The sequence below is a fragment of the Pungitius pungitius genome, chromosome 10 (assembly GCF_949316345.1).
Source record: "Pungitius pungitius chromosome 10, fPunPun2.1, whole genome shotgun sequence".
Taxonomy (NCBI): Eukaryota; Metazoa; Chordata; class Actinopteri; order Perciformes; family Gasterosteidae; genus Pungitius; species Pungitius pungitius.
This window is the reverse complement of record NC_084909.1, coordinates 6218650-6246283: the sequence shown is the minus strand read 5'-3', so window position 1 is coordinate 6246283 and position 27634 is coordinate 6218650. Positions and strand designations below refer to the sequence as shown.

General features: G+C 44.8%; 1 protein-coding gene across 2 annotated transcripts; it reads right to left on the bottom strand.

The window, feature by feature from the left end:
- Nucleotides 1–498: 498 nt before the first annotated feature.
- pde11a (phosphodiesterase 11a) lies at nucleotides 499–27497 on the bottom strand. 2 transcript variants are annotated; one of them, XM_037489098.2, is made up of 21 exons: nucleotides 25648–27497; nucleotides 25068–25130; nucleotides 24812–24970; nucleotides 19906–19995; nucleotides 19254–19394; nucleotides 19036–19100; nucleotides 17461–17593; nucleotides 15887–15962; nucleotides 13584–13651; nucleotides 13379–13471; nucleotides 12787–12837; nucleotides 11508–11654; nucleotides 11271–11378; nucleotides 10314–10423; nucleotides 9422–9512; nucleotides 6861–6961; nucleotides 6640–6717; nucleotides 6494–6557; nucleotides 6108–6182; nucleotides 5203–5286; nucleotides 499–2096 (listed from the first exon to the last, which is right to left on the bottom strand). In XM_037489098.2, exons 1-21 carry the CDS (start codon nucleotides 26434–26436, stop codon nucleotides 1848–1850), a joined length of 2835 nt encoding a protein of 944 aa, XP_037344995.2. In that variant the 5' UTR covers nucleotides 26437–27497; the 3' UTR covers nucleotides 499–1847. The 2 variants fall into 2 exon arrangements, with proteins under 2 accessions (XP_037344995.2, XP_037344996.2); XM_037489099.2 differs by lacking the exon at nucleotides 25068–25130.
- Between the last annotated feature and the right edge of the window lie 137 nt (nucleotides 27498–27634).

Genomic DNA, 27634 nt, shown 5'->3' with positions numbered 1-27634 from the left:
TTGGAGACTTAATAGAAAAATAGAACAGCAAAATTCATAGTTCACGTTACATGATGCAATAGGATTTAAATCATGCATTTGCAATGGGATAATGGGTTTACTGGTAAAGTTCAGAATACGAGGTATTTGTTGGCTCACGTGTTTGCTACATCCTTAGCAAATAGTTGAATTTAACACTGCATAAAACATGCAAATCAAAATGTCTTCGTCAATTCCGCTCTTTAACTAAAATACAGTACAGTACAGAGTACAGATCCATGCCACACAATGTGCAAAGTCACGTTTTAAACTCCAATTAACAGCTACAACACAACTCATAAGGCAAACCCCCAAACCAAGAATAATACTTTTATACTATAACATGGGCACTTCAGTATGACAAGTGTCAGTCGTCTTTTGGATATTATGAAATCTTTTGGGATAGAATTTGTGAGTTTTGAGAGAATAAAATGAATCAGATTAAAGCAAGAAAGAAAATCAAACTTTTGAGAAAATACACAAACTCACATCCGACGGCAAATTGGAGGGCACCACTTTCAAATGATACGGGTCAGCTTAGCATAAAGAATGAAAAGAGGAAGGAACAGTGAGCCTGACCAGAGGTACCAAAATCCACACACCAGCACCTCTAAAGCTCTCAAATTATGATCAATTAATTGTTGAATATTCTATTATTTTCATTAGGAGATATTTGAGGGTAAATTAGTCTGACTTGTAACCCGTTGAAAGACTTTAACCTCTGCTTTTTGTTCAGATTAACCAAACAAAATAATTCCTTTATGATCTTTAGAACTGCTGGTTGGTGGATTTGATTTGGAAAGTTCTCCTGTCTTTATAGGAGGCTGAATTTAACTATGACTGACTCTAGAAACATAATAAAATGGTAAGCTTATTTATTCAAATATCTACTACTCTAATTTTAGTGAGTTTTAATTAAATGTAATGTATGTTTAAGCTGTTTGTGTTAAATCAGCAGATGCATTTCCTAAAAAAAATGGATTGGTGTCAGAACAACTTCATCAAGGCACATTGTGTGTGTGTGTGTGCGTGTGTGACACCTGTATTTATAAAATTGGGCAAAATAGATTTATTTTTGTACATAATGTTAATTCTTTGTGGCTGACGTGATCAAGACATAATTGCAGTTATTTGTTTGTATAAATTATGGCAATAAAAGTCATGGTTTAACTTGGCTTTCCATCTAAGAGTCTCAGTGAGGAGCCCATGCATTTTTCATTAGGATTCGTAAAACAAGGCACAGGAAGGGAGCCTAGCACTCAATTTGCATTGCAAGCTTTGTCACTGGTCCTGCTGTTCCTGTTCTCCTCTATCCTCCACAAACTCTGAAGCCACGTAACAAGCCAGAGCTCAAAAGGTTCCTAAACAGCACTTAACTTAATAGTGTACATATTTACAAAAAATATCTTTTGTTTCCCCCCCCCCCCCCGCCCGGGAAAAAATGCGAGCAACAAGGAGCAAAACCAACCACAGCAGAAACAAACATCCCCCTCAAATCCTCCATTGCCTTTGTTGTGCCCGAAACATCCGTCCAATGCCCAGAATGACAGCTTGACACACTGGTTGGAGTTTTCTTTTCTGACTTGGGTCTCATCAGCTGATTTTCAGGCCCGCCGAACCTCGGCCCTGTCAGCCTTCAGCACAGTAAGACCGAAAGGAGGCGGGGAAAAAACTCCCCTCAAGTCTGAAGCTCATCTGCAGCAGTCAAAGCGAAGAGGAGCAGAGCCCCCCCCCCCCCAAGAACCTCTGCGTGCGCTGCTTCTTCTGCAGGCTGCGTTTAAGAGGAAGTGACCCTATAAGAGGTCAGCCGGGTAGATGGGGCTCCGTAGCTAACTAACGGGTTTAGGTGTCGTCCCGTCGGCGTCCCCGCCGCCGTCGCCGCAGCAGGTTTTGCCGCCCGTTTCGGCCGCGGCGCATTCGCTGGCGTCTGTGTGGCCCCCCCCGCTGCTGCAGGGGCCCGAGGGCGCAGAAGCACTCTGGCCACGTTGTCTCTTCTCGTTCAGTTCCTCCCAATTGGCCCTGTTTGCTTTGATCATGTCAACCATCGGCTGGAGTTTGGGATTCAATTTGACAAGAGTCTGGGGGGGGGGAGGAGAAAGGAAGGGAAGAAAGATGAGAACGGCAAAATACACTGAATGAAATAAAAAAGGTTAAAAAAAATACAAAACAGCATTTCTACCAGTGTGTCCAAAAAACATACATATTGAAATATCAATGTTGTAGCTGCTGGGTGAAGCTGTGCAGCTAGCATGTGGTGCAGTGGAGCTAAATGCTAACTCAAGCGTGCTAACACAGTGACAATGCTAACCACCATGTGATCCATCGAAGCTGGAACACAAAGTACAGCTGAGGCCGATATGAATGTAAGTAGTTTGAGAGGTTTGGGGGAGAAAAAAAAAAAAGGTTTCGACCTGATGCACCACAGGAGATAATTAAAGTCAGTATGATTCATCCGCTGAGCAACACAGTCATTTGAGCAAACATTTCATGGAAGTCCATTGGATAGTTGTTCAGATGCTTCAGTCTCTTCCCAAACAAAAATTTTAAATACAGTTGCCAAAGATGACCGACACACTTGTACAGGAAGAACCAAAATGTTGTACTGCATTGATTTATTGAATCTCTTTTACTAGTTTCAATGTTCAGTTTGAAAGGTTTTCCATTAGCCTGCCAGTGGGCCTCACATGGACTAACATGCACTAACATGTACGAACATGCACTAACATGCACTCACATGCACTAACATGCACTAGCATGCACTAACATGCACCAACATGCACTAACATGCACATGCTGCCAGACCGGCCACAATAAACAAAGCACAGAGAAGCTGGTTTCATAAACTCACACAAAGCTGCATTCACTGCTCAGGTAGATTTTCATAAAGTAGGTATTTGCTTCTAAAAATGGTATTTAGCAACTTAATAATATTTTCTCTGACATATGTCCAGCTTTGTGGATTAGGAAATATAGTCGCAACTTTACACACCGAGATGATTACTGAGGATTCTGGGAAAACCTTCGGACTCTTGACTTTAGTTTAAAAAAAAAAAAACGTCCACATTTTATTTGCATTGTAAGTATTTAGATTCCAGAAAAATGGATGCCTTGCTCCTTTGCTAGAATTTAATGCTAACACATTAAGAAGCATAAGAAGGAACAAAAAGCACATTATTAATCAAATGTCAACAATCCATAGAACACGCTGCCACAATGAAAGCAACATACAGCAGCTTGATAGTTTAAGACAATGAAGAAGCTGCTCGTTGGAGATTAGAAGCACTTGTGTGTCGGAGATTAGTTGCCTTTGTCCCTCCTTTGTGTGGAACTGTAAGCAGCAAACGTAGGAAAAGCTGTCATCCACCATTTTAATAAATTACCTGAGAGATGGGGGACTTTGTTCCCCGTGTCACCCTAAAACGGTCTACTGTGTCTTTTGGACTTCCAGGGGTCTCTAATTAGTTATTGTTTCATTAACCCCGTACCATATGGAGAAATAATGTGTGCATGTGCACCACACTATACAAAACAATTCTTACACACAGAAATACATTATTATGAAGTACTTTAATTGCTGGAATACACAGTACCAGTCAAGTTTGGACACACCTTCTCCTGTTTGACTTGTACTGTACACCATACAGACTCCATATCTGTGGTTTGCGATCAAGTCGATGTCTGTATGGAACATGTCTTGATATGTATTGTCACAACAACTTCTCAAATTGTAATAATTTTTTTTTAAGGACAACCAATGGAGAATTAGAGAAGATATTATCTGGGGGTTCACAGCGGCGACATGTGGCCTGCACAGAACACAACAAACACCGAATGGATTGATCGTGTTCACCTTCACCGATTTGTTTGCATTAAAATTCACATTTTCTTTTAAAATGCAGAACAATTTCCCCTCTTTCCGACGGCACACATCCACCGTGGAACCGTGTCATTAGTTAGTCACAGCATCATTATTTCACCCGAGGTCGACTCGGAGGAAGAAGAAGAAGCAGCGAGAGACCGTCATACTGGAGATGGAAGGTTACGTAATGAGGGATTAATATTCTACAAAGTAGCGAGCTACCACCAGGAGAAGGAGATCAGCGAGATCAATCACGAGACGCCCACAAACAACCCCCCCCCCCGCCCCCCCGCTGCCTCTGAACTTCCTCCGTTCTCCCGCCCGCACGTCTAATTGGCGGCAGCGCGGCCGTGAGCTCCGTGGCTGCATTCTCCAAACATCACCGGGCGAACCCCCACCCCCCCGGCCCGCCTCCCCCTCCACCCCCCCACCCACCGCGCAGACAGCACACGCCGCTTTGATGCTTCTCATCTACACTACAAAGACAAGGTAACAATGGGCGAAGCCAAAGCTCTGCACAGACAGGCCTCGGCTCCCGTTTGACACCCTGCGACTGTTCAGTAGCTGTGGAGACGATGCGTGACGCGTCGTCGTTAGTGACGCGTTTAATGTGACAGTCAAAAGGGGGGGAGGGTTAACAACACACGGAGATGAAGAATGCCGCGTGAATGAAGGAGCAATTTTGTCCTCGACTTCGCCTTCACAGCCGTTTGCTTTCATGGACTTGGCCTCGGCACGCCTCGTCTCTTAACAGACCTCCGTAAGTTCTCCCACACACACAGTGCCCTGAGGGCGTGGACACACACACACACACACACACACACACGATTTTCCCTTCATCCTCTGAAAGATAACCGCTAGCTCCAAGTCTGACCCAAACGTTTGATCGGCCCGGATCCTACAATAAAAAATAAAAATTAAATTAAAAAAAGGTCTCCTCTATCTGTGCCGTCATTGCTGTGCAGTAAAGCCAGAAGGTTTAACATCACAGCTCTATTCACACACTCCACGACCTCTCCGTGGATTTGCAGTCAGCGAGTGCACTCTCATTGTGGCGTTCTCAAAAGAGCAGGATGCAACCTTGGAGCCGTTTCAATAAAAAGAAAACATTTATTTTTTTTCGGTGAGAAATCTGTAGCAGTAACAGAAAAGTTGAATAGTTAGTGGTGACAGCTTCATTGCTGGCGTCAGCGAGGGGGACAAAGGCTGCGGAAGGACAGAGCCTACTGATGTCAGAGGCAAATGTGTGTGTGTGTGTGTGTGTGTGTGTGTGTGTGTCAGACCACCATGACACAGCGAAGGTTAGACAGCTTCAAAGCTTTCACCTCGTACAGCGGCGTACAAATTCCATCAATCCACTCCAGCTGAAGTCCTGGCAATTCATCCTTCCGGTTTCGATCAAAGATCGCCTGGGAGACAAAAGGTTCAAACGAATCAGTGAGAAAACACCTGCATTTTGGGCTTTACGGGTACAAACGTGGCTGCTGTTACCAGCAAAAGTCTCCCTCCGCTCCGGGGTTCGTTTCACCTACGTTTTCTACCAAATGTTCTTGCAGCCTGAACTCAAGAGGTTCCACCGAGCTTCAGAGATGGTTACCGCGCTACGACTTGGAAGTTAATATTTCATTTTAACCGCCCGGACACAGCGAGCGGGGGAAAGGTTTGACAGACCTGAGGGTTACGGCATTCGTTATTTCAGAGGGGAGGCCAATCTGTGCCGGCCCAATTAGTCAGCAGCTATTTATTGCACTCAGGAAGCTGTTGGTTCCCCCCCCCTCCCTTTTATGAACTTGTAACACAGTTCAGCCTCCAAACTCCTCGCAATCAAACACACAGGGCTTCTCTGGCGCTGTTGCTTCGAGGACGGAATGACGAATTTAGATCTTCATTAGCACCAGTTCTTTCCTTGCTGTTGTTGCTGTGCTGTTTATATGAGAAAAGAAAATGGTGTTTAAATAGTGTGCTGTTTATATGAGAAAAGAAAATAGTGTTTAAGCTCGCCGGAGTTCCAACACGCCGAAACAGCCGAATGGAAAAGGTCAGCGAGTTTTTCTCCGTTACGAGGTACACAGTTTGCTCTCGGTGGAGCGCTCTTGTTTTGGAACTGCGGGATGAAAAATAAATCTTCAGTGTCATCAGCTCAGTGGAGGACACGGAGGGGGAAACAAACTGCAGAAAAAGCACAACAACAAAAAAAACACCCAACCCGGAGTTGTTTGTGCGGACTCACGGAGGGGGTGAGCTTCAGCTCCGACCTCTCTCTGTCGCCCTGCTCGAAGAACTCGCTGGTCACCAACTCAGCAACCTGCAGGGGGTGAAAGGAGGGGCGTCCATTCTTAAAATGTCAGGAAATCAAGTGCAAAACACCTAATGTGCCCACAACCCAAATACGTCTCTTTTACAAGCCAGGAAGACAGAAAGAAGCAGTAAATTCTGGCAATTTTGAAGCAGCAACCAGGGGGTGTTTACTGTGTTTTCTTAGAAAAGGGGGATTTAAACCATTAATCAATGATCAAAAAAGTTCCTTTTGAGCAATTAATCAACCAAGTATGTCAGCAGCTTTAGATTAATAGTTCAAAACTACATCAATTTGTTATTGTAATCACGTTTTCTCACCTTGCGGGAGATTTCCCAGGGTTTAGTGACAGCTCCGAGATCACACGCCGTCATCATCATGGATCTGAGAGGAACAGGACGTTTATCTCACACAGTTGGCCCGATGCTGAAGAGTTATCGCTGCGTTTGTGTGAGCGGGCCGGTACCTGCACATGTCTCTGTGAGCCTTCAGGTTCCAGTTGTACTCTCCGTTGCTGACCAGCTCGAAGAAAGTGTTTCTGTTCCTAAAAGGAAACAAGACATCTGTACATGTAAGTGTAAGTGACTTCAAATCCACAAGGGGGCAGTAGTACCTAAAACAGACAGTGTGCTTCATTGTCAATGGGTTAGTACACTGGGGTCAGCTAGTGGACCATCGGGAACATACTCAAAGTAAAGTGTGAGGTCTGTGGCCAGAATGGACTGTTTCAGCAGCTGCATGAGGTCACCGTACTCTTTGGAGGAGAGGTTGGAGAAGATATTGTGACCCTGCGGAGACACATGCAGAGATAATTACACGATGAAGGATTACTCAAGACATTTTCAAGAGAAGCCTGAATTATTATATTATTATATAACGACATGTTCCTGTCAATTTCATTATGCAAAGTTCCAGATTGCTTGCTACTTCTTCTCAACCCAGAATTCCATTTGTTGCCATCAGGAATCTGCTAAATCATGAATATTGACTTGAATGTGACTTGAATATTTATCATCTGTGTTTTTTGTAACTTTTGTTGACATGTGTATTTAAAATGATGTATGTAAGATTATATGTATGTCCTCTGCATGCATGTGGAATATCATACTGGCAGGTGCACTGTGTGATGCAGACGCTTCTATCTGACAGAGAGCATTGTAGTGGATATTTACTATAGAGTATAATGCAGAACATTTAGTGGGAGATTTTCAGAGGTGGGAACAAGTCACTGTTAGGCAAGTCACAAGCAAGTCTCAAGTCATTGCCCTCGAGTCCCGAGTCAAGTCGAGTCACAAGTCAAAGCCAACAAGTCTCAAGTCGAGTCACAAGTCGTACCATTTTAGTTTCGAGTCATTTCGAGTCATTTTATTATAGTGGGGACGGGGAACCCTGGGTGATGGTGCGCTGCCTCACAGACCTAGACTACGAAGGGAAGGGTAACGGTGGATCGACTGTGACTGTGTTATAGTACTGTAACGCTCACCCCAATGCTGCAGCGTAAATAAGGAGGCGATGACTGGCTTGCAACTCCGCTGCATTTATTTATATAAAACAACTCAACTTCGGTCACTGTTGGCCGTCACCACGCCGAACGAACACTTCCGCATACACGGCCCCCCAAAACTCGGGTTGTCTCGCGTAACTACAGCTGGTAACAAAGCATAACGTGAACACATGCAACATCTGCATAACTGATTAACTAATAACTTTAACTCAGCTCATTACACTACTTTAAAACGGACGTTGACATAATGTTGGCGAGGATTTCCATCGGAGTCTGAATCCGGGTTCAAAAATCCCGATGTTTGTAACCATGAACGAGCTGTCTCGTTGATACGGTCAAATGGACTGCAGTGATTGGATGTTGTTCAGGCAGCGCGCGCTCTCTGCATACAGGTGGCGCACATTTTTTTGACAGATGCAGATAAACAGAGCGGCGCGGTGGTGTGAAAATGTTATCCCCCAGTTTTCATGGGAAGTAGCAAGTCTTCCTCGAGTCAAAAGGCTCGAGTCCAAGTCAAGTCACGAGTCATCGGTGTTCAAGTCCAAGTCGAGTTGCAAGTCTTTGTACGTTTTGTCGAGTCGAGTCTCAAGTCATCAAATTCATGACTCGAGTCTGACTCGAGTCCAAGTCACATGACTCGAGTCCACACCTCTGGAGATTTTGCGTCTTTGAAGGTCCCCACGATGTAGATCAAAATGGAGCATTTGGGGTATAAACCTTATCTCTATAAACTTGAATTGGGAGGAGGGAAGCCAGCAAATCTTCGCGAGTGAGCAACATCTCTCACTGAGGCTCTCTGTCATTAACACAGGCCTCTCAACATCATGCATTATACATTCATTCATTCATCACTTAGGCACCGTCCTCGGGAGAACTGAGAAAATAGACGATGTAGCGGTGATGACAGTGCAGGAGCAGAAGAAGGGGGACCTACACAAAATAAAAGCTGGTGACCACATTTGCGCCCTTTAAACGCGGGTTTAAAGCGCCTTTGATTCACCCCTCGTGAGCATTAGATGCCATCAAATATTTAGCTACGCAGCAGCGGTGACACAAAGCATGTCTCTCATTGTGTCACCATTGGAGCGGGCGAAGGACGGAGGGCAGTAAAAAAAAGAGGGCGAGAATGACGAGAGAACATTTGGAGATGCAACGGGATGCGAATGGCGTTTTAAAAGTTTCAAATGCGTTGTTGGTGCTGCCTTGTGGCTGTAAAAGGGGATCTCTTTTTAAGTTGAATTAGCCACATGATTCATTTACAGTATATGCTAATAGCACAGCAGTAGAGCAACCCCGGTGTGAACGGAAACCATTAAGATGTTCCAAGCAAACATTAGTCAGCTTCCCGTGTCGTCGGCGCCACGGCAACGAAGCCACCCGAAGAACCGCCGCTAAGCCTGAGCGTCGCTGCTCCCCTTAAAGCGTCTTTAATTACAACTTCATGCACAGGCAGTCACCTGGTAAAATGTCTCCCTCGGGCCGATTACCTCCAAATCTATGGCCCCGCCAATTACATTGATTTGAGGGCAGCATGAGCTTTCCTCAAATCAAAGCGTAATGTGACGTGATAGCTGTGATACCGTCATGGTTGGACCTAACCACACCCATTGATCGCCACCAGCAGAAGTTTTCCAGTCGTACAGCACTCTGGTATCTGGGTTAGCTGACACAATATGCATCGTTGTGCATTAGCAGAACCTCAAGGGTAATTGCATTCGGAGCAGATGTGAGGAACACAGTGCACCTCGCTCTGCAGGATCATAACGGCATGGTTGAAGTGGTGGTGCTCCAGCGTAGCAGAGGTCCCATAAAGCAGAGCGAGGGCTGATCCCGTCCTGAGACACACACACACACACACACACACACACACGAGAGAACAAAATCAGCATTCTCAAAGAAGTCTTTTGTTGCTTGTGTTGTAATTCCCTCAACCAACGCTCTCTCTCTCTCTCTCTCTCTCTGCACCCCGTCCTAAACTGATGACGGCGTAATAAAAGAAAACCTACACATCTATAACTGTTCAACGGTGAGTATGATATCATCAATAATGTGGAGGAAAATACTGTTTTTTTTTTCATTGTGTTGGTTCTATCCTCCAGCACATGGATTAATGTTTAAATGACACGATGACTTTGATGTAGAAGCTGCAGATTTAGATTTTTTGCGATCAATGGACAACGATCATCAGCATACAGGTAGAACAAAGGCAAACCAACCCCGGTGAAATCAAGAGGGCAATGATCACATAGGATTTTTACCCCAATTAATGAATATAAAGGCATTTCATATTGATATAAGATGTATCTTATTTGCCTTGAAATGTAGCTACGTACATCAATTCTGCAAATGAGCCACAACAACGGAAAGGCAATATATGTGTCAACCAAGGTGACTATAAGGTGTCACAGAATCACACATTAAAAGTTAATAATGTACAGCACACCACTCTAATACATCCTAATACATGCTTAACTACACCTACAGTGCACCAGCTGATGAACACCAAGCAAACTGAGGCTGGTCTAAATCCTGATGTGTTCAAAACTGTGTGTGTGTGTGTGTGTGTGTGTGTGTGTGTGTGTGTGTGTGTGTGTGTGTGTGTGCCAAAGACTGAGAGGCAAAACAGGAATACTTACTTTGCCTGAAAAGCGTTGTTGGTGCCCCTGTGGTCCAAGTCGTGGCAAACACAACCCACAATGAGCGCCAGGGTCTCCACCTCGGTCAGAGTCTCCTGAAAGCCCGCTGTCTGATCGGCACAGAGCAGAGGAGGCGTACGCATTATTCCATCAAACACTGAGCACATTCCATACAGCAGTTTGGGGGTATTTTTTAAGTTCCAATAGTAGGAGCAGCCCCCCAAAAAAACCACTCTCTGATGATAGCAGTTGGGAGGGCAGAGAGGCTTCTGGAGGGCCGGTGCCGAGTGAGTCCCTTTAGGCAAAAGATGCAGAACAACAGTGATGCTCCCTTTACTTCCTCTGGAATCAGTTCAGGGGGGGGGGAACACCATGCATTAACGCTGTGCTCGATGCAATTAACAACACTGTGCTGTTTGTATAAGCCGGTGTGGAGACTTAGTACAGTAAAAGCTTGCTGATCAGGTAATTCTCTCCCATTTGAAACAAACATGTATGGTTTGGTTCTGTGTGAATAGTTAATCAATCGTGATTTGAATTTTTACTTAAGACAACAACAGAAACTCATCTTGACCTCAACTATAACTAAGATTCACTAAAAGAGCTTCACTTCAATGGGAATTTTGAGGAAATGCTTGTAATGAACGGCCGTTTTGACCATTAAGTGAACTGCAGTGAATAATAGTACAAGTAGAAAATCTCTCTTCGATGGACCAGATGACCTGTAAACGTCTATAAAATAGGTGCAGAACTTGAGTGAATCTATTTAGTCACCAGTTTTCAAACTACTTTGTATGTGCTAGGTTTTTGCTATTAATTGTGAAATCCAAATGTAGGTGCTTAACTTAAATTCATAGCTTACTTAAAAATCAAATTCCTCTGAATCCGTTAAATGGCCCTTCTGACCCCTAAAGCAAATGTCTAAAACGGATCGTCCCCATCTGCGCTGATCTTTACCGTCAGCATCGCGAACATGCACTGGCAGACGTTGAAGGCATGTCTCCAGTTGTGATAGAGAACCATTCTGTAGTTCTTTCTGACCGTCAGGAGCCATCTGCACAGCGTCTGCAGGCGAAGACAGAAAGAGCGGGACGAGCACGCGGGGTCAGCGGTCGCCATGAGGACGCGACAGGATTCAGCTGCCAAACAGCAATCGCGTTCACGTTGGGTCAAGCATTCGAAAGCATTTCTCACCTCGTAGTCAATCTTGAACTTCTGCACCATTCCTAACTCCATGAACATCCTCAAAGCGGCCGTTATCATGGCGTCCACGTCCAGGGAGAAGTCGTCAAAGGACAGCTTACCGATGCCCAGCTCGCACACCAGGGGAATGTTGGCGGCCTGTTTCATCACGGACATGTGACGCGTTAATAAGGAACAAAGGGAATGAGAGAACGTGGGTTCAGACGCGAGCGGAGCAGTGAGGGGTCAGAGGATGCTGGGCGTCTCTTGGATGATACGTGGGAATATGCAGACATGTTAATTGTGACTCCGAGGACTCATTTGGGGAAGGTTGAGCTTAAAAGAGGGAGATTTAGCTGAGGGTTTTCACTGTTTTTTAACCAACGTTATTATTCAAACAAAAACGCAAATAAGCGCATTCCCCTTCTGTGAATCCAATTAACTATTTATTCACTCTAAAGCATTCTCGTCTGCCACCTTCAGAATAAGAGGCAGATATATATATATAGATTTATAATACAACCATTTCACGCTTCCTGACCTGCATCTCATTCCACCGAGTCAGAGCCCTTTCATAGATCCCTGTTAGTCTCAGTGGTACAACCATGTTTTTTCCTTCATCTTCGTCTCTCTCTCCTCTCCCACAGCGACCTGAGCACGTTTTCACACCAAAGTGTTGCTCTCTGTCAGGTCAGCAGGTACAATGGTCCCGTCTCTGAATTCACAACAGACCCCAACCCTTCCATCAACGTCAACCGGGGTGGTTGTTTGCCGCTGCCGTTTTCACTCGGGGTGGAATCCCAGTCGAGCGTGATCGGCGAGGCTTCTGCGATGTAGAGCAGTTATGAAAGACGGTTGGGGGGGGGGGGGGGGGAAAGGAAGGAAGCAGTGGGGAGGGGGGGGGGGGATTGGGGGGGATCACAGGGGCTGACTGGGAAGCGGGGCTCCTGCTTTGCGGTGATGGCCTCAGGGGAAAATCCTACACATGAAAGTGGCGCAGAAAAGGTTGTATCTATATTTCAGCAGTGTCAGGTTAATTAAGGGTGTAGATACTTTTTTTTACTTTTCATAAATAATTCAGTGAGAATGATTGCCTATTGATTCTAATTTGAATAATCTATTTCAAATACCACGATTCGCTTATTTTTCCAATAATTCCTTTCTGTCGTCATCTATTCTGCTTTCCCATTTAAGTTAATAGGAGATTGCTTTTTATTATATGTGCCCTAAATAAAAGGGCCCATAAGTACAACAAAAAGATACTAGATGGAGAACGGTGAATATCTGTTACCTTGAATTTGTCAACTTCAGTCTTGGAGCAAGTGGCATGGTAAGACAGAACCTGCAAAAAATAATGATACGAGGTGGCAGTCAACAGCTTATCAAACTATCCAAATGACCACTTGGGCTCTTAGACAAGCTACAACGAGGAATACTGCACACTGTTGCGTTGTCCTAGTGGATCCAGATGGGGGGGCGGTTACCATTTGCCCCTAGAACGGCTTACGAGAGCGGCGACCCCGTCCCTAAATTTCATGGCCGTGGTCCCTTCATTTCCTCAGAGGAATACCTCGCACAGACCTCCAGTCGCTCACTTGCTCATAAAAGCTCATGTTTATTCAGTACTGCCATAAGCACAGATTAGTTCATCCCCTTTACCGGATCCACCTCTCTGTTCTCCGCGTCTATCTCGAAACTACGTTAAATGCACCCGAAAGCTCCCCATTGTAATGCAAGGACACGGCGTAAAGGCTGAGTACTGCTGAATGCAGATGAGGGATTGCTTATTAAATGTTCAAAAAAAACAAGGTGTGAGAGGAGGCTTGACATTAGCCGCGGCGGCGGCAGGACGGCGTGGAGGATCGGGCTCGCGGCGTCCTTACGTCCAGAGCTACGGACTGCTTGGCCCAGGACTTCTTCACCTGGTCGTACATGATGGTGTTGTTGATGCCCAGGCCGCAAAAGATCACAAAGGCCTGAGGAGAGCACATGAAAGGCAAGACATACTCAACTACGACCATTTTTGTCATTTGTCCGTGGAATTGCATGTGGTATGTGGAAAAAGGTACACAGGCGCAAACGTAATACTTCAAAGAGACGCTGGTCGGCATCGTCGAACGGTTGCCCATCGAGCCGGTTCAGCACTTGGGCGACACCTGTCACACAAAGCGCACAATAAGAGCTTTGCAGGAATGTTTTCTGTTTGATGTGGACAAGGCACTGATTAAAGGGGGGGTGGGGGCGGGGGGGGGGGGGAAGAATGCAGCGCTCGGTGTCATCTTCCAATAGGCAACAACTATTATTGTCCACAATCGCAACGCGGCCTTGTGTTTGACAGCAGTGTTCCCTTTTTAGATGACTTCCTGCATCGTTTAAATCAAAAGTAAGACCTTGTTGTTGACAAAGCAAACATCTCTGGAAAAATGATGCTACGATGTAATTACACACAACACGTGACAAACAACATTCATCACCATTTTTAAACCGTCCTATCGCCGCCGGGACGTTTTCATTTCAGTGTATAGCTGGAGATCCATATGAGTGAAACGGGATTAGTGCTCTACACAAGAACAGTTTTCATTACGCCGTCATTAGATTTAAAACACAGCGCAGGTGTTTTCTCAGATCTATGATTTCTCTGTGCTCTGTAATGAGTATTTAGTTTGTGATGAGTTACGGGATTATATTCATATTTTGTATTTTTTTTTAAAAGGAAACATCCATGATTTTCACACTGGACGACCCGGCGTGAGGGCTTGGCCGACACGAGAGACCAACATTCACGCTCAGGTGGGTTGAACCCGAGCTGCATGTTACGAGACATGTTGAATCAAATCTAAGCACTTGTCTGATGATCGGTCAGCGGGTGGGATGAATTCTGACGCCGGAAACTAAACCCATCTGCATGTGTTTATTTGGAAGTGACCCAGTTGAGATGTTATGTTTGGACTGGCCTGGATCTCCATCCACACATCTACTGCACAAACTCAAGTAAAAAAAAAGAAGAAGAAAAAAGCCAATTCAGGCTAGCAAAACCAACATATTAATGTTAATCATTCATTGAAACTAATCATCTAAACACTTTATAAGTCATTCTACCTTTATCATTGTACCTTTCCTGGCAAGAGCTGATTTGAATTACATGAGATATTAAACATTATACCTCATTTGTTGTTATAGTTACAGCAGTATCTTCTGTGGTTACAGACTATAGCCTTGGCAGATGACACGAGGAACGTACATTTCCTACAGAAATGTATCCTTGCCCTGAGAATTTCATCTCCTGCTGCTTTGTTTGCATAATGTTTTTTTTTTTTTCTTTCCTCACTCCAGATCCTCAGGTGCCACCCACACATGCTGCATGTCTTTCTCCCTTCATTCTCTTTCTGTTCTTCTTCCTCTTCCCTCTCCCCTCCCCAACAAATGCACTTACACCTACGCAACAACAAAAAAGAAAACCTCAGCGCACATGGACATCACACACACACACACACACACACACACACACACACAGGTCCTAACCAACCATCTGCAGCAATTATGCTGATCACTTCACACTCAAACATAACTAATGACTTCCTGCGTCAGATCTCAGTGGACCGAGAGGCGCGCTATCATCGCTCCTCCCTGCAATACCCAGCACCGGAAAAAACACCAGACGAGAGATCGATGATCTATCAGCGCGTCGGCGTGGCGTCGGGCCCCGGGGCGCGTTCAACAAACACAAAGCACACACAGCCACAAGAAGGGAACTCCGTGGTGCAGCGCGGACCTAATCACACACACACCCCCCCCCCCCCCCAGTTATCGACTGTGCAGCGGATGAGACGCTTACATAATGAGTGCGCCGCCAGGGCTCCACGGACACGCGCTACGTGGCCAGAAATCATGTGCGCCTGTGGTGCTGCTACGGCTGTTTGTCGTAGCTAAAGCTAATCCGATTAGGTCCTATTAGGGTAAATGTTTGAGCTACATTATGTAACACCGTTGTGTGCTCCCGTCTGTGTGGGAACACTTTGACGGAAGGCACTTTCCGGTTCGAAGAAGACAATGCGCCTATTCACAGAGCGAGGGCAGCCTCGACCTCCCAACACCTCCCGAATCACCTGCCCGCCAACACGCGGCCCAGGTGGTGCTGTCTAACATCAGTGCCTGATGATCTCACCAATACGCGCTTGTGGAAAGTCGTCACATAAGGATGGAGGCTTGTGGTTGCAGCGTGTTTGAATCAGGCGTTTTTTTAATATAGGATGAACCATGAATGCAATGGTCAGCTGTCCATACGCCTACTTATATATATATGATATATATGTTTTAGAATGGATATATAGAATGACAATTCATACGTTCATATCAAATACACTTCAGAATGTTTTTTTTTATAAACTTACCAATGATTTGGTGGTTGCTGTTCCATATGGGAACACAAAGCACGGAGCGGATGTGGAAGTCTGAGAACTGGTCCGCCTGAAAACAGTGGAAACAGAGTAAAATGAGGATAACCTCCATCTGCACAAAACACTAAATAATCTTTAATACAATCCCTACTTCTATATTCCCTCGTTGATCTTTTAGATTGATTTAAATACATTTTGCACTGTATTTAATTCAGAATAAATTGCTTCCATGGCATTAAGCATTTGATGGCTGTTTAATAGCTATTTCTAAAATGTGTAGGCAGAGGTTTCAGAGTATAATTCCTCGTATTAGAATATTACAAACAATTCCCAACTCTAAAGTAAGATTATATGTCAATCACTGGAGTATTTAGTCTAGGTGCCTCACCTCTTCTTGAGGGGCAAACCTTTAAGGAAGTACAAGCATCCTTGAAGCCCTTGAAAAAGCAAGTTCTGTATGCATTTCATTCAGAGCCTGCTGGTAGCTGCTCTTCGGCGTTAAAGGGCTTTTATCCTTCGGAGATCCATTAACGGCTGCAAAACTTGAAAGATGCGCAGTTTGTAAATTCTGACCACGTGTTGCCGAAAGTACTAAACGAAAGGCAACTGAACATTACCAAGCGTTTCCCAAGAGGAGCCATCGCTGCTGCTAACTGGACGGCCGTTTTGGTCTTCACACCTGGAGCGGTCCTTGAGGTCATGTGTGAGTCATTGAGGTCACGCGACAATTTCATGACACATCAAGAGTCTAATTAACGTGGATATTGTTGTGACACCAAGACGCTGCTTAATCGGGTGCACATCTTACATTTGACATTGATGGTCTTCTTCATTTCTGTTTACACTCAGAATAATTACTAAATCCAAATACCATCATACCACCAGCAGGAAAGCACTCCCCAAAAATGACGCTTTTTTTTTTTTCAATTACTCACATGCTGCCTTGAATTCTTGAAGAGGTTTGGGGGGGGGTTTTGAATGCAGAAGCAACACATGTGATCCTGTTACTTTGGAATTCACAGATTACATGCAATTGATTCAACCATGAAAACCATCCAATTGGAGACCCTCACCTGTGCTGTTTATTATAACACAGGTGGATGAAATCCAGCGTTCTGATTGGTTAACACGTTACATGCACGTCTATTATTCCTCTAGACTGATGAAATGTGATACAAAGCTGCCGCGCGTCGGGCCTAACTACACCCTCGAACTGTTACATCATTGGATGATAAAGTAGAGCCTCACGTACCTAGTTTCTTTACTACATGTCACAAACACCCGATCGTGTGCACGATTTTATGAGACTCCGTTGTCTGAATCTTCATCATCTCTAAAGCGTGCGAGATAACATGCTTCCTTCAAGAATTCCAGGCAACACGGGCTCAGTCACTTTGGCGCCTGAGTGTTCCTTCGATGAGGTGCGACCGCGTCGACCACGCATGTGACATGTGACCATCACACAGGCCCGAGTGGTAAAACTATCTCGGGAAATACTATGTCCTGAATGAGTATCGTCACAGGCATGTTTCCTTCTGGTTGGTCTGCAATGCGTGGTGTCTATATACCTCGGCATCAAAGCGGGGATCCTGGTAGGCGTCGCTAATGTTCACGGGGAGTCCGGTGGACGCCACCAGCTCCGCGATGCTGTTGTTGATGAGCCAGTCCGAGTAGGACGATTTCTCCATGCTGTCTTTGAAGCTAGGGGTCAGAAAATAAAGAGGCAGCATCGCAAAAAGGAGCAGAAAATGCGGCGGGACCATTTTTTTTTTGCACAGGTTTGATTTTCACACACATCCATCCATCAGCTAGAACCCTAAATAAAAGGTTTGTATTGAAGTAAACATATATTATATTCTCTTTCAAACCCGAATCGCAAGCTTGAGAAAGGTCTTTCTTATGTTCTCCTCGTGGACCCTTGTTTTACATTGACCTGCATCTAATGAACTCCTCACACACACATCAGTGAGCTTCTGCTGCAGCTTACAAAGTAATGAAAAGTTAATTGTGTAATTGTCTTCCTCATTGCCAAACGCCCCCACACGCTGCCACAGAAACACCTGCATCCCTGCACGGGCCTCACATCTACACTTACTGCTTTGTGCTGTCGCAGATTTTTTTTTTTTACCTCACCAGACGTAACAAGGTTAATGTTCAGTGTGGCTCATTTTCTCTCTCTAGACTAGTATAAAGATGGAGGGACACTTCTTTCAGATGTTTTGAAATCCCTTGATTTAGACTGTGCGCAGCAAGGAATAACCCTCATGGGTGTGATGGCGAGATGCCTTACGGTATCTTTCTTTTCCTCCATTGTCTTTGTCTCTTCCCTGCCTCGCATCTGTCATTTATCTGCCACAGACCCACCGGCAGTATTGTACTCTTACTCAAAATGATTTTTCCCCATGGGGGGCTGCCGGGGATTGTAAGACGCATTAGAAGTCCTACGCTACGCTTGCCTTCTGATGCAAGATGTATTCGCTTAATAACACACACACATGGATCTCGCGCAGCAGCCCTTGTTATTCAGATGTGAACCTTTGGGGAAGCTGGTGTCATAAAACAGACGCTATATTTTCTGTGTGTCGTTTCATTACTTGAAATCACAAAACTGGCTATTTCATTAATATGTGGCAGCGGAAAGATCTGTATGGGATCATGTTTGGTAGGAAAGACGAAACTGCCCCCCCCCAAGCAGACAGATATTTATTAACTAATTTCCAGTTTTTTTATATTTATCATTAATGCTGCAGTTACTGCCTTGACGTGACCGTATAAGTTATGGTAAGTGCAGCACTTGGGGAATAATTTGTCTTCCTTTCAGCGTTGGTTTTCATCCCACACATAAGCCTCTCGTTCTACACTCAGCCATCCGGAGCAGTGGAGAGAGGCAGCAGAACCCAATTAAGTAGGTCTCCTATTCCGCATCATCACTCCCACTGCACTACAAAAATTAAAATGTTGTACTTTTAATGCAAAATGTTACAGATGTCGTGGTGCCAAATTCAAACAAAGGTAGCGATATGACTGTTTAATTGAAATGAGTAAGTGGGATAAGTAAATGTGAAAAGGAGGGATAAGCTATGTTTTTCATGAGGGGGAACTGTGATTGAGTAGTTTTTTTTACCCTTAAACCTCATACATACCTGCTTTCAATGTCTGCGCTACACTTAGGAGACAGTAGCTCAAACGACTTGGTGAACTTCACCACCTGAAAATTTTGAGAAGGGAAGAAACACCTCAGCTTTTGGAATAATTGCGCACACAGTGATCACTCGTAATAAACCGGAGGCAGACGGAGAGAACAGACATGCACAGATGCACAGACAGACGCAGTAGAGTGGAAAAAACAAAAAAAAAGTACCGGTGACTCAATGTCCTCCAGCAACTGGACAGAGCAGCGCTCGCACTTTAGCAAAGTCTGGGCACGGTGCATGATCTTCCTGACGATCTTCTCCAGGTCAGTCTGCTCTTCAAAGAGGTCATTGACTACCTCCAGGAGCGCCTGCACACCAGCGACAGGAAGAGACGCCGCTGTCAGCACGACAAACAATCTCCACCTCAAGCTGAAACCGGCTGCAAAAGCCACTCCAGATAAATATTGTTTGGCATTAGAGCATGATTAACTATTACTATTGTTAATACTATTATTATTGTTGCTTTTGGTATTTTTATTGTTACCATAGTTGTTGTTGTGGTTACTGCTATTGCTTATCATTATTATCATCATCATGGACGTTAACTGAGCTGTGTTCTCATTACATCCTCTTGCATCTTGGATCAATGTTTACCTTACTTCATTACTTCAGCCTATGCCCCCCCCCCCCCCCCTCCTCACCCCCCCGACAATAGATCCACAGAAAATGTCCACGCAGGACAGCATGCCGCTCTGTGATCCCCACTGCAGTGGCAGCAAGTGGGCTGCTGATCGATACCCAGCCTCAGTGTCAGCATCAGGGGGGGTGGGGGGAGTAATGCTGACCCCAGGGCTCGGGGGGGGGGGTTATTGTCCTTACCCGACTCCTGTCATACTCTTTCCTTGAGGCGGCGAAGAGTTGGGCATTGGAGATCGCGATGCCACAGAAGGGCAGGTACATCTGCAGCACCTGTGGACGTACGGGGCAGAATGACAACAAATAGGAAATGGTCTTTTTCCAATGGCGTCGCGTTCATCGATCCAACTGACATGTTACTACTCGACTGAATGGTCAGACTTGCTGTGACTTCACTTGATACTGAAATCAAAACAACGGCATACTAGTTTGGGATTAAACTTGGACTGGGTCCCTAATCCGCCTTATCTGAGAGACCATCAGCCTCCGTAACATGGAATCAATAGAATTGAGGTTGGGTGCTTCCTTACTCTGCCTATTTGTTTAGTTATCTATTTTTAGCATCCGGCTGCTGTGTAAACAATACGATGAGTACAACACACCCACGAATATTTACCAGCCTTTGGTGCAACGTGGGGGCTGCGGACACCACAACAATGCATGAATGGGAAGTTACTCAGCTGTGGCCACTGATACAGGGATATGTCTCTCTCACCTTTAAATATGATATGATTTGATCTGAACATGTAAAGAACAGAATCCTGAAGCACTGTGTTGATCGTTTGCAAGCTTGAGCCTTTTTCAACGACATAACATAAAAAACAATAGATTAATATTATTAAATTAAACATTTATCTGCTTGATATGCTTCAAAACATGTTTTCATATAATGTATATCTATATATATATATAGATATACATTCATATATTTCAGTGTAATACTTTTGCAGCTTCTTCTCTGCTCATGAGAACTTGTCAGGAGTAATTACTGGGGTCATGATAATTGTAGACCTAAAAAATAGGAAAAGGTTGAGGAACCCTGCTCTAATTGCTATAATTTCTCTTCAGAATCAAGCCGCTCTGCCGGATTGACGACACATGTTTAATTTCTGTCCATATTTCCAGGGGAGCATAATAATCTGAATTTAAAACTTTGACTACAGCAACAGTGAATGGTTTGTATTAAATAGAGACTAGAGATTGAGGAAACACATACGATACTGGTGTTGGGAAGCTTTAACATTTAAATCCGGCTAGAAAACTTTATTCATTATTTCTTACACAGCTTTAAACATGCAAGTGTTGTCACTTGTTTGGTCAGACAACCAGAATGGTGTTAATCATTGTCTATTTTATTCTCACTCATGCAGAGCGTTACAGAATTGTGTTAAAGTACTTCATTTTTTTAATCATCACATGAATTCAAATCAATCCAAACTGAAAAATAAATCTCATGCTCTGGCATGTCACATTGATGCGTAACTTACGATACTCTTTATGCTAGAATAACTAAATAAAAAAAACAATGCTAATCCTACTGTGATAATCGTTTGTGATGACGAGTGCGTGCACTTTATGCACTTCATACAGTCGTTATACAGAACGAAGCATCTCGTGCAATGAGTTTTCAGACATGGCAAAGCGATGATGCTGAGCAATAAGCTCGTACATGACGCTTTTCCAGCTGGCCTGTGGAATTCTCTAATAATGATCTTCCAGAAAGCCAGTGGCCATCAATAGTCCCAGCAGGAGTAGATTCATTAGCGAGCAGGACTTTGGGTGTCTGGCTATGGATCTACAGGCGAGCCCAAGAAAAGCACTGCCCGCTCTAATTACGTTCTGTCAGGCAGGCCATTATACAAGGTCGCATTACAAACGAGACGTTTCTGCCTGGAGACCCGTGGACTGACCGGTAAAAGAGCGGTTTAATAACGAGACTAACTGGCCGAGGCCTCGGGGTCAGTCGGTTCCTCTAACCTCAGCGACTTCCGCTTCCACAACTGGAGGGTGAGGCGAGTCGAGAGAAATTTTCCACTTCCCTTTCTCCATTACAACTTTGCCTGTGTGGTACGGTTAAGCCATTGTTGTTGTTTTTTTTTAACTGAGAAGTGTTCGGAGCTCTCCATTTGCTGTGATCTCACGTGGGACTCCCCTAGCCCGTGCCAATGATTGCATCTATTTGTGGTGAGTTAAAATATTCATGCAACATGAATCTACACTCCAATACATTTTTTTAAAGTCGCCGTTATACATAATTTAATTTAATGTACTGAATTGACTGCCTGTAATGTATCACCCTAATACAACACAGCTACACAACAGTGTACCACACCAGGATTGCCGCTTAATAACTGTTATCCATAAATAATTAAATTGTTCCACACATTGCTGGTACATGGAAAAATGCCACGAGCGAAGCAAGGTCACAGCAACTCAGTAGTGGATGTTGCGTAAGTGCAGTTACATCCAGACAAATCAATCTTTTGTCAACACAGATCGCTCCTCAAACAACAAACATTGTTGTCACCATAAAAAAAATGAAAGATGAAGTGAAACTGACGGCACAGAACAGAAAATGGTGAAGACTAGACTTTACGATCACTTATCCGGCTCTTGCTTTTGGTTTTAATGAATTAATTTGCTAATTTAATCTCTTTGCACAGGGATTTCATTAAAGTGGCTCAAAGTTTGATGCTTTAGACGTTTATTCGAATGAGTTTGTTCCTTTCTGTATGTAGCAGTGTCCCGAGATATGATCAGTGGTGGGATGAGACATTTGGATCAATCATTGCATTTTTTTGGCAGTCTCTCTGCCTTTTTATGGGTTCCCACCAAACACTACGTCATCCGCATACATTCTTTACTCATATCTTGCAGAATCCTCTTATTGCAACTGTTGCTTTCATAGTATTTCTTTCTTGTTTTCAGTGAACTACGTAACCATTGTGATACAATGCACGGTATAAATTTGATTTGATCTGAAATCCTACAAGAAAGTATTAAAGGAGAAAAATTGTGGTTCCAAGCAGAAATTGTGTTGTTTTCTTCAATAGCTGTATATTGTCGTTGAGAAATTGTTTGAACGTAGTTATTACAGTATTGCATGAAGCCAATTTGACTGAGAGTTTGGCAGCCAGAGGGAGCACAGCGGTGAGGTGACTGCTATTAGACAATCGACTCTACAGGTGTTAAACTGTATTAGCAATATGGAACCTGATTCCAGATACGTCTACCTGAATAAAACAATTGCTGTAAAATAATATTAAGAGACATACAAAGTGAAAGAAGAGCTCAAGATAATGATATCTAATAGTAATATGGAGAGATAGCGGCAGGAGGTCAGCTTATATACTTAAATTAAGTCAATGTTCCTCTACAGAAGATAATCAGACAACACAATTAGACGTGGCTTCCCAAGGGACTCCCTTCCTGCAGCGTAACAACACAACACAATTAAGGCAGCGTGGGATTTTTAAGTCAGCCATGATGTGTTAAAGTATCCTACATTTTCCCTAATAAAAAGGTGCAATACAGTTTCTAATGGCATCTGCCGTTGCAGTATTGTCTCGTGCTCTGAAAAGTGTGATACATTTTCTTCGGTCTTCCATAAAAAGCTGCGGCTGTGCTGCGGCAGGGAGCTCACCGTGTTCTCTGATGCAGGCGTTGCATTTCATTACTAATTTAGCTGTGGCCGTCCTGAGCATTAGCGTGACGTTAATGCGATGTGAAAACGAACTCAAAACGCCATGAAAGAAAAGAAAATAATTCCAGAACTGCATCTATCAAAGGGGAAAAAACATACTATAAAACATACGACGAGTAAAAGACGACAACCTTTTGCTGTGAAACCTAAAAGAAAAGCACAGCTAGCTTTGTGCCGTCATGTTTCATCTCGTCTCCCTGTGGGGCCTCACGGCTGTAATGAGAGAACAAGTCAGTGTGTCGGCTCGTCAGTGCCTTGCTGTTACATCTCTTCGTGTGATGGACTCAACACGTTGATGATGGTAAAAAGTCATATAAACATTTCATTCAGAAACCCGCAGCTGGATCTGGATTAGTGCGAGATGTAACACCCCCATCTACTGTTTTGACATATTATAGCCTATTTCTATGTTAGATTCAATCACTTACATCTTTGCCTTTAGGTTTGTTGCAGCTGCCAACTTGTCTAATCTGTGTGCTGACTGAGCTGATCCACATGCAGGTGAATTATTAAAGTCACACCTGGAAGGCATAGTGTGCTCCAGTGGAACAGATGAAATACCCCGACTCCACCACGAGTCGTACTCGGCTACGCTAGGATAACTCCGTTAGCAATCCTGAAACCTCAATGCTTTTATAAAGTTGTTATTCTCGGTGACAACGCAACGAGGCCCTTTGGTAGAGAGCGCGCCAGGAAACAGTAATTGCCAGAAAAGTGAGCACTGAACATTGGGATTCAGGGCATGTGAGCTGGGTGAATTTAAATATGCATTGAGCACAAAAACAAACACAGAATTTGAACATTGCAGCCTGTTCATCAGACAAGAGATACGCAGTTGGTGTTGAAATATTAGCAAAGGACACACAAGGAAAAGACAGATGTAAGCTTAAAGCACCTCCAAAGGAAACAGAGAGTCACTCTGAGCATCGGGCCACAACGAACAAGTCCCTCAACAATGAATGAAAGCACGTTCAACAGTTGCACATAACAGCAGACTATAGCATGCCATACAAAAATCCTGCACTAAGTCTCCAACTGCTGCCAAAACATGTTAGACGGCATGCATCATGTGTGACCAAACGAAGGCCTGTGGCAGACTGTGTGAATCAAAGATAACCCAACAACGCACTTTTACACCAACCCCAAAATGTCAAACTGAGTGGTGGCGCTAGGAGAAAGGTCCCAGGGTCAAGGGTCATAACTAACATATCGCCATAAATCCGTTTAATATGGACTGAGAGAACGGTAAATAGTTAAAAAGCTGGCGTTTGGAGCAAACAAAGAGCCAACACAAGGATCCGTCTGTGTTGCACACACCAAGCAAGCAGTGGGACACAGTCATGAGAGAACTCACTCACCGAGCATTAAACATAACAGTGGAATTACCTTTTCATCATCTTCAGTGAAGAGTTCTCCACTCGAAGTCTTGTTGATGGCCTGAGCGACTCCAATGATCTCTCCGTCACTGTTGTGAATGGGCATGCACAAGAGTGACTTGGTTTTGTACCCCGTCAGCTTGTCAATTTCGTCACTGAACCGACGATCCTGCAATCCAGAGACAGCGCCAAATATAAACACAATTTAAGCACTCATTGCAAAAAAACAAACAAAACAAAAAAAAACCTCCAGGTTCCCTTTTTACTTTTAAATGATGGTGCATGGAAATGCACAACTCGTCTGGGCGCTGTCTTCCAAAGCACAACGTCTAAGATAGAGACAATATGAAAGACAAATGTCTCACTTGAAGAGGTCAGCTGTTTATGGACAATGTAGCAACAGTATTATTCATTTCTAGTGTGAACATTTCCTTTCCCAAGAACAAGTCTTCTAAGGCCGACAAAAAGGCCATGAACCCAATGCCAATGTCTTTGAAGCATTACTATGATTAAGCATCATCTCGCTTTCTTAAAATCAAGGTGAAACGTTACTTTTGCGAAACAATTGGACTCATTTGGTTAATTTCTCAGTGAGGTTCTGGCGTCACTGCGTGGTTTGACACAATGGGCGGTCGGTAGTGGGTTTCACACGCACTGTTGCACTTTCTATCGATGATCAACTAACTGTATCAGACAAGCAAATAGCCAGACTGAACTCAAATGATCTGTCTTCCTATCTGAGTCTCTCTCTCTCTCTCTCTCTCTCTCTCTCACTGTCTGTGTCTCGTGGACACGCACGCACGCACGCATACATGCATGCATGCATGCAGAAAGAGGAGCAGGCACCTGATAGGCGTCAGAAATGTTCACAGTCTCCCCGTGCTCGGCCACATATCCGATGATTCCTTTCCCCCACGGTACTTGAACTTCATCTGAATTCATGGAGGGTAAAACAGTGGTCCCCGCGTGCACGTCAAAGAATTTGGACACTAGTGTCTTCTTGTTGCCCGCCCCCTCCACTAGAAACAACGAGCACCGGTCCGCGTCCACCATAATACAAACAAACACGAGGATTTTGTAGCTGAGACTCGTCAGATCCAAGTCGTTGGAAATGTCTTTCACGAGCTCCAGGAAAAACTCTCTTTCGTTGTGCTCTTTGAGGTAATACTTGAAGTCCACCGCCGTGGACGGGTACTGGGGGATGTTGACTCGCGACTCCAGCAGCGCGCTCAGGATGTGCGCGGTGGTCGGGGGCAGAGAGCTCGCCTTCCTCAGCAGGGCTCTCCTCCTCATGCTCGTCAGGGGCTCCTGGGCCCTGGAGTTGACGTGCTCGTCGTACGTCCTGTTGACGTTGGCGGCCTTGGATCGGGCGAAAGTTTTGCGCAGCTCCTTCTGGGAGACCCTCCGGTGCGGGCCGTCGCGCTGGCTCGCCCAGCTGTCCGTGCACGCGTTGGGCTTCGCGTCCCTCGGCGCGGCGGGAGCCGCGGCCGCCGGACTTTGGGTCGCCTTGTGGTTCTTCAGCCATTTCTCCACCATGCTGTGTTTGCCCTTTCGGTTCAGGTAGTCCTCGAACAAGTCGGGGTGAGAGTCCAGGAAACTTTCCACGTCAGAGAACACCATAGTTGGCACGGCCATGCCTGTTTCTCAGATGGTCCTCAGTGAACCGAATCCATGGAGTCGCGCGGGGAAATGGCATCTATTACGCTTTGCTGGGGGCAGGTCAAGTGGAGGAATAGTGTGAGCGGCGCAACTTCCAGGATGCGTTGTCCCGGGAAGCGCGGGGCGCTCTGGCTACACGTCCAGTATCCACTCTGCGGGGCGAAGGATGGAGACTCACTTTGCGCACCGGCATATTCCTTCACAGCTCCTGCGCGCCATTCATTTCGCGTAGGAACGAGCAGAGCAGGTGAAAGCCACGTTGCAGTGGAGGCATTGAATATGTCTCACAGAGAGCCACCGCCGAGCACCTCCGTCGCACGGGTCTTCTTGTGTGCAAATGACGCCGGCTGTGGTTGGCTCGCCGCGAGCTGACGTTTGCTTCGTCACACCGAGCGGACCGTCGGGGTTTGCTTCAGCTGTCATTTGAACCTGTTGTGCTCCTCAAAGAAGCGCTCCGGCGCACGGCGATGGTGAGGAAAAAATAAGGGTTGAGTCGTCTGTCATCGTCGTGCGTAATACGCGTATCGTGCGACAGGTTGTATTGATTAGAGGTGGATGTTTGCTCATTGACGATCATTACTTTTAGTGATAAGGCTACTGAGGCATTACATGGATGGGTCGAAGGACCTCCGTGTTGCTTCTGCGGGGTGGACAATCAAAGATTCATAATTTATATCGGCTTGGAAGCACTTGTTGGGAAACCAACGTCAATAAGAACAATGAGTCTAAAAACTGCAACATGAGTACATTTCACAAGACACACATTGAGGAAAATGTGCAGTGGTTTATACAATTTAATAATGGAACACCGGGGAGGAGCCAAGAACATGTTTATATGATTTAGTAATAGTGTGACTGTGTGCAGATGTGCCCTCTGGACGCCAGGGGGAGGTAGAACCACAGCATTGACTGTTCAGCCCTTAGATGACAGAACAGGCTCAGCAATTGTCTCATTGCTGCCATTCCCAGACCATGAGTTTCAACTTCAAACGGGAAATGAATCGTTAATGTAAACGTCATTGAAACAGTTTGTTATATCAAAATGGTATCAGCCTTTATTCTTAGTCCCCCCCCCCCCAACAGATGCAGCTAGTCCCCGTTAAGACACAAACATCCGTAACACTATCGAGTCCTCTCAGACTTTTACAGAGGCAAAAAAACAATTGCTAATTGA

What these genes read in the sequence shown, in the direction of transcription:
- pde11a (XM_037489098.2), bottom strand. Translation starts at nt 26,436, where the DNA reads ATGGCCGTGCCAACTATGGTGTTCTCTGACGTGGAAAGTTTCCTGGAC. An exon ending in CAGCAACCACCAAATCATTG is followed by an intron (nt 13,652 to 15,886) that starts GTAAGTTTATAA and finishes TTTGTGTGACAG; the next exon opens with GTGTCGCCCAAGTGCTGAAC. An exon ending in TTTGTACGCCGCTGTACGAG is followed by an intron (nt 2,097 to 5,202) that starts GTGAAAGCTTTG and finishes CCCCCCCCCCAG; the next exon opens with ACTCTTGTCAAATTGAATCC.